This window comes from Oratosquilla oratoria, chromosome 2 (assembly GCF_046742065.1).
Source record: "Oratosquilla oratoria isolate Oo_2021 chromosome 2, ASM4674206v1, whole genome shotgun sequence".
NCBI lineage: Eukaryota > Metazoa > Arthropoda > Malacostraca > Stomatopoda > Squillidae > Oratosquilla > Oratosquilla oratoria.
In genome coordinates this window covers 13,676,422-13,683,921 of record NC_134778.1, presented here as the reverse complement: position 1 = coordinate 13,683,921, position 7,500 = coordinate 13,676,422, and the positions used below count along the sequence as shown (strand labels likewise).

Here is a 7,500-nt window from a genome sequence, read left to right as displayed (position 1 = left end):
AAATCTTTTCAATGTCCAGATATATTAAATCTACATGGTTTCTTTTGTCATAATTTGAGATGACTATGTTGTAGAATTCGAGTAGATTAGTCACGCAAGAACGCTTCCGTCTGAATCCATGCTGGCTATTATCTATTACACAGTCACTTTGTAATTGGTGTTCGATAGCGTCTCTAACGATAGTTTCCATAATCTTTTCTACGATTGAGGTTATGCCTATAGGCCTGTAGTTCATTGGCTTCTTTTTGTCACCCTTTTTGAATATAGGAGCAGCATTAGCTATTTTCCATTCTCTTGGGACATTTCCGGATATGATTACTTTTTTAAAATAATTTTCAACGAAACAATAATCTTGTTTTTAATATTCTTCAAGATTTTTGGATACCAACCGTCAGGCCCTGGTGTTTTATTAAGTTTGAGTTTTTTCTAGACATCATTTAATATTTCCTTTTGTTATATTTACATTAGTGAACGAGTTTCCCCTAGACTTACCACAGGCTTCAAATAGGACTTCACTTTGAGGCGTCTTGTTTACAAATGCTGAGCTGAAATATTTGTATAAAATATCACACGTTCTTCATTCGATTATTCAAGTTGATCGTTAGTAGATTATAGTGGGCCAATGTGATTCCTAATAACCATTTTATCTCTTTGGAATTCTCTTTGGATTTATCAACGATATTCATTTCGTATTGTTACTTTTTTTTATCGTATTTTGTAAATCCTTCTGTATCATCACATAACTTTGATAGTACCAGACCACTTGTATTTCTTATAAGCCTGTCTCTTTTTAGCAACTATTTTTTTCAGTTTCTCTTCAAGTCATTTTGGGCGAGCCTGATTTGGCGGGGGTGCCTGTATTTAACCCATTAAACTCCGATGACAAGATGTCTTGTCATTTGGTCAAATAAAACAAAAAATCATAAAACACCAAAATGTTTGATCAAACACCAGAAAAATATGACGTCAGTCCTCGCTTCGTGCGAGGACTGACGTCATATTTTTCTGGTGTTTGATCAAACATTTTGGTGTTTTATGATTTTTTGTTTTATTTGACCAAATGACAAGACATCTTGTCATCGGAGTTTAATGGGTTAAACGGGATGTAAGTATGAATCATCTTAGTAAGTGTATCTTTTAATATTTCCCACATCTGGTCTACATGTCTTTCGTTTAATTTTGCCTCCCAATCTGTAAGCTGAAGCTCCTGACGTAGTACTTTGAACTGAACTTGACTAAAATCAGGTGTTTGAGATACACAACTATCTATTTTTTTTTTTCAGATTAAATCTAAGTTGTGATCACTACTTGCAATGGTTTCACCAACTTCTACATCGCTTATCATGCTTTGGCGGCTCGTGATCAAAATAGACAATAAGTTTCCATGTCTTGTGGGCTCTTTTATGTGCTGAACTAATTATCACCGAGAAAATCAATCAAGCGACTACCCATATTGCTATGTTCGAGGGTCGCCCAATCAATGTCAGTAAAATTGAAATAATTATTCCATTACCAGTAAGCCCCGGCTGCAGAAACTAGACAACGTTTTTGGCCTGTATTCGGTTATGAACCACTCAAAATAAGAACGTATATCGTCCAGGCTAACGTCAAACGACTTCAGTCAGGGTAGAGGCGTCCCGCAAGGCATTGCAGGGGAGCGAACAATTGTTTTGGTTCCCCTCAATTCAAGTTCTAGGGCGTACTCTTCAACAAGGCCGTGGGTCGCGTCAAAGGTGGTTTTCACAGTCAAATCGTAATCGTCTCCTGTTGAGGACGCATTTAGGTTAAACCCTCAACGAGCGGGGGCGAAAAGGCGCTGACAATACATCTGGAATGCGACGAGGGATGAGCAGGAGGTCGGGAGGTGGGGGAGTGAGGAGGAGAGAATAAGGCGTATGAGGAAGCAAGGACAAGGGTAAAGGAGGGAAGAAAGAAGAGAAGGGAGTATGAAAGAAGGGAGTCAATATGAAGAAGATTAGAGAGAAAAAGAGAAAGCAGAGGAATAAAAAGAAGAAGAAGAAGAGGAAGAAGAAGAAGAAGAAGAAGAAGAAGAAGAAGAAGAAGAAGAAGAAGAAGAAGAAGAAGAAGAAGAAGAAGAAGAAGAAGAAGAAGAAGAAGAAGAAGAAAACTGCTGGGGGGGAGGAAGAGTAGGAGGACACTGAAGAGGCACAGAGAAGTGTGGGGGGATCTGGGGGGGGGAGAGGGGATGGTGGGAGGCGGGGGAGCGAGGTAATGGCGCGGTTTCCTGAAGAGCATAATTCGTGGCGGACAAAGGGGACGGGCGCCCTAATGGAAGCCCGACCCCAGGCTGCTTCGGGCTTCCGGGAGTGAGGTGGGTAGACGGGAGGGGGCGCGGCCGCGGCCGGTGGTGGAGGGCAGGTGAAGCCAGAGGAGGAGTATGAACGGGAGTTCGGGACTATATAGTATTTATTTTGTAAAAATCAGCGCTTCTATCCTTTTTCTCCACTCACGTTAGTATCCTTTGTGACTCGTCTCAACAGGAGAGCTACTTAACTCCCTAATCTATTGGTTCCATGAGATTTATGGAGTAAATAGTCCCTGCAGAGGAGGGGGGAATTCGACGAGAAACAGAAGGATTAAAAGTGGAGGAAGAAAAAGACGAAGAGGATGATGATAATAAAGATGAGGAGGAGGCGAAGAAGAAGGAAAAGGAGAAGGGGAGGAGGAGGAGGAGGAAGAGAAAAGGAAGTGGGGGAGAAAGGAAAGTTGGTGGAAGAGGTGAAGGAGTGGTAGAGAGAGGAAGATGATAAAAGAGAGACGGGAAGAGCAGGGCTCATAGTGGGAGTCGAAGGAGAAGTGGTTGAGGGAGGAGAAGGAGAAGGTAGAGGAGGAGAAGGAAGATGATCAACTGCTAAGGAGAAGGAAAAGAAAGAGGGAAAAAAGAGGGGAAGAATCAGGAAGATTATTAGATAAGTAGAAAGAGAAGAAACTGGAGAAAAGCGAGGGAAAAATGAGGAGAGAAAGTGGAGAAGGAAAAGGAAAATAAGGAGTAGGGAGAAGTAAAGAAAAAGTAGAAAAAGGAAATGAAAAATAAAGAAAAGAGGTTGGGGGAAGTAGAGCACCAAAAGGAAGAGAAAGAAAGAAAGAAAGAGGAAATGTGAAGGAGTGGAAAGAGAAGGTGGTGGAGAAGGTGCAAGGCAGGACAAGGGAAAGAAGAGGGAAGGAGGGAAGAAGGAAGAACACGAGGTGGAGGTGATAAAGGAGGAGCAAGAGGAAGAAGAAGGACGAGAAGGGGGAACAGGAGTAGGAGGGCGAGAAGGAGAAATGGAAGGAGGAATAGGGAGGGGAGCAGATGGAGGAAGAGGATGAGGCGGAAAATGTCGAAGAAAGAGTGGGGGCCAAAGTGGGGAGTCTTAAACTTAACGAAGATTGCCGAATAGATGAAGTGAGCATTGAAAGTTGAGTTGGAGAGAGAAGGGGCCGAATAACTGAACGAGAGGACTTTGAGGTGACTGAGGGTGAGATGACTGGATTCTTGCCTCGAAGAAGAATCTGAAGGGATATATTTCAATGTCGATATGGGAGAGGTTCTTAGACTGAGGCTAGAATAAATCAAGAACAACAAGTAGCTCTTCACGAAAAAAAGGGAGAGGTGGTTTTCTGAAAGACGATGAAATAATCCCATTCAATGGCAGATCATACCGGAACTATCAATTTAAGAGCATCATTCCTACGCATCACATGGTAGGCATATAACCACATACAGTATATGCAAGTGTCCGCGAATGCATGTGTTGTGGGTGTATGCACGTTCATGTCTACGACCGTTCTAATGTTCCGGTTGATCCATGGTAGCAGGAACCTGGAATAGTGACTGTCGCTTCCATAGAAGCTTCCCAAAGAGAACTCAACTCAAAAGTGTTACTTACCTGCCAGGCCATAGCGGGGTCCTTGGCGTGCGCGATCCATTTGCCCAGAAAGGGCCCGTATCTTGTGCCCCTATCCAGCCCACACTTGGCCCACACGCCCATCCCCACGCCCACACAGGACGGGCGCAGTTCCAGCTCGGAGGGCACAGCAGATAACTGTTGTGTGATAAAGCGCTCAGCTGCCGCGCTCAGCTCGGCTGCGGAGGCGGCCGAGGTTGGTGTGTTCAGATTGATGTCTACTTCGGAAGAGTCTTGTGACCTCATGGTGGGCGTGGGCGAAGAGGAGGGTCGAATGAGGTTGTCCCTGGGCGAATGGGCCGGGGAGTGTGAGGGCGAATGTGGCGGAGGGCGGTGGGGCGGGGACAACGACGTGTCGTGGGGGTCCGAATCGTTGTCGCTAAGGTCGCATAGGTCCTTGAAGGAGCGGTCGCCCTCTTCTCCAGGGCCTGGAGTGCACCACAGCAGCGGCGCGAGCGGAGGAGGCAAAACAGAAAAGAAAGAAAGAAAGAAAGATATTACACACAAGAAGAAGGGGAGGATGAGAACAGAAAACATTCCCCTTCCACCATCCTAGCCATATCACAGGGTAACTATTCAATCTACTCTACTTTGGACACGTCCATCTTGGCCCAGTTAAAGAATATATACACATTTTAATGCTGCTTGCTTGGCCTCTAGTCATTAGGAAACTCAGCCATCTAGAGGTTTGGTTACGGGAGGAAGGGGTCAGGTCTAGAATGTATATCGCCAACTGTGTAGTTAATGAATGGAATAAACTTCCTGCACAGGTAGTGCAATGTAGTTCAGTTCGAAGCTTTAAGAATCATTTAGATAAACACCTAAGCAAGATGCTGTAACGATTATAATTTTATATTATTTGTTTTTGTTTTGTTATAATTTGTCTGTTTGATTCTCATTTATTGTTAGCTATATTTCAATTTATTATTATTTACTATTTACCTGCTTGTTTATTATTTAACTATACATATGCATTTATTCGTGTATTATAATTGTTACTTACATTATTATAGTTTTTTTCATTAATTTATTATTATTATGTTTTTTTTCGCATCCGACCTAGATATGGACCAAAAGGTCTCCTGTCGGCATGCTCCGCCTTTGTAATCCTTTGTAATTGGGCGCGGGTTCCCGGCACCACCTACCCCACTGATACATCCCGGGATGGACGATCACGGGACCTCACTTTGTCCCCTTCCGCGCCTCGGAGGCATCTCCCGCTGTCGTTTTACCATTACTTGGGTTTCTGTCCTTTCGCTTTCATCATCGACGGGAATTTTCTGGTCTTGTTGTTAACCTAAATGAGACACATACTGTAGGTAATATCTCACCCTGCCAGCACTCTTCAGTCCCAAACCCTTTGTACTCACACAAGTTCGATGGCTGATCTCTGGCAGTTCCAGAATGTATCCATGAAGGAACCAAACGCCCATGTCTTTCAGGAGTTATTCCAAGTAGATGAAGCAGTTCAAACTCCACCTCCTCTTTATCCGTCTCCAACACCAATTCCTTCTCTACCTCCAACACAGACGCCTACTCTTCGTCTTAAAACTTCATCCTCCAATTCTCCGCTTTCTCCATCTCCCCTCACGATCCTCCTCCTTCTATACTCACCCTTAACCCCCTACACTTTTTCTTCCAACTCCAAACCCGGTTCATCTTCCACCTTCTCCGAATCCCTCATTCTTCTGGTTTCCCCTACCACCCTAAATTTATTCCCTCTTTCCTATACTCCTGTTCCCTCTTTCCTAAACTCCTATTCCCTCTTTCCTATACTCCTATTCCCTCTTTCCTATACTCCTATTCCCTCTTTCCTATACTCCTATTCCCTCTTTCCTATACTCCTATTCCCTCTTTCCTATACTCCTATTCCCTCTTTCCTATACTCCTATTCCCTCTTTCCTATACTCCTACACCCTCTTTCCTATACTCCTATTCCCTCTTTCCTATACTCCTACTCCCTCTTTCCTATACTCCTATTCCCTCTTTCCTATACTCCTATTCCCTCTTTCCTATACTCCTACTCCCTCTTCCCCATACTCCTATTCCCTCTTTCCTATACTCCTATTCCTCTTTCCTATACTCCTATTCCCTCTTCCCTATACTCCTAGTCCCTCTTTCCTATATTCCTATTCCCTCTTTCCTATACTCCTATTCCCTCTTTCCCATACTCCTCTTCCCTCTTTCCTATACTCCTATTCCCTCTTTCCTATAATCCTCCTCCTCTAATCTTCCTCCTTCATTCGAGTATTATCACCTATCCCTTGAAGTGACTCCCACCTTCACGTCCGAACGAGTCCGCCCAAAACAGCAAACGTCATTATACGCTCGCGTGTACATAAACAAAGAGACCAACATACGCGCATCAATGTGCGCGCACGTGCGTAGACTAATACAAGGGAACCAGAAAAACACACACACAAAACACACATACACATTAAAACACACATGCACATACAAACATACAAATACACACGCACACACACAAACACAAAGACACACACACACACACACACACAAAGACACACATACAGACACAGACACACACACACACACACACACACACACACACACACACACACACACACACACACACACACACACACACACACACACACACACACACACACGCACATACACATACACACACACACACACACATATATATATATATATATATATATATATATATATATATATATATATATATATTTATATACATATATACATACTCCACTCCTATTCACCACCCCTCCTTCACTCTTTTATTGGTTTCTTCTGGATGATGGGTCAAAAGTTGTGTAGGAAGACAGCACATCCACAGCAAGGCCGCTTCATTTAATCAGCGACCCCTCCTCTCCGTACCCTCATGCAGAAAAAGAGAAAATGGGGAGAAATCCCTTCGGGCTGCGTCAAAATATCATTCACACATACTACCTAACCCCCCATCCGCCACCCACTCCCCTCCATGCATCACAACACCATCCATTCACAACCATTCTCCATGTACCACTATCTTCTGTATTCTCCCTTCCTTCCTCAACAGACATTCCCCTAATTCCCAATGCCCCTTTTACCCCGTCCATCGCATCCATAGTCTCCCCCTCATGTCCAACCCTTCCACCTCTGTATTTCACACCCATATTATTAATTTTTCTTCACTCATTCTTTCCATGTTTCCAAAAATCCTAATACTCTTTGGTCAACACTATCTCCCAATTCCCTTTCTACCACCGCTCTCATCCTCACTTCCTCCTTTCTCACTCTATCCAGCCTAATAATCCCTACCATACTTCTCAGGCATTTCATCTCAAACATTTAAAATCCTCCTCTCTTCCTCTTTCATGTTCCATGTTTCGCCCCATACAGTGCTGTCATTGCAATTACTCCGTCATACTATAGTATCTTTGTATCCATTCCAAAATGTCTATTTGCCATTACACCTTTTAATCACCCAGAGCATTTACTTGCTTCTCTCATTCTATATTCTACCTCCACCTCCACTCCTCCCATTTACTTGCTTCTCTCAATCTACATTCTACCTCCACCTCTACTCCTCCCTTTCCGCCACATTCGCACCCAAGAATCTATC

The 7,500-nt window shown here is 43.6% G+C and overlaps 1 protein-coding gene across 2 annotated transcripts in view; it reads right to left on the bottom strand.

The window, feature by feature from the left end:
* Positions 1 to 7,500, bottom strand: part of LOC143037037 (transcription factor hamlet-like) — a 150,196-nt gene that overhangs the window by 115,053 nt on the left and 27,643 nt on the right. Inside the window, exon 2 of one of the 2 annotated variants that reach the window (XM_076205144.1) lies at positions 3,891 to 4,336. The exons of the other annotated variant lie outside the window; for it this stretch is intronic. Coding sequence (XP_076061259.1) covers positions 3,891 to 4,336 — 446 coding nt within the window. The remainder of the gene's footprint in view (positions 1 to 3,890; positions 4,337 to 7,500) is intronic. 2 annotated transcript variants of the gene reach the window in all.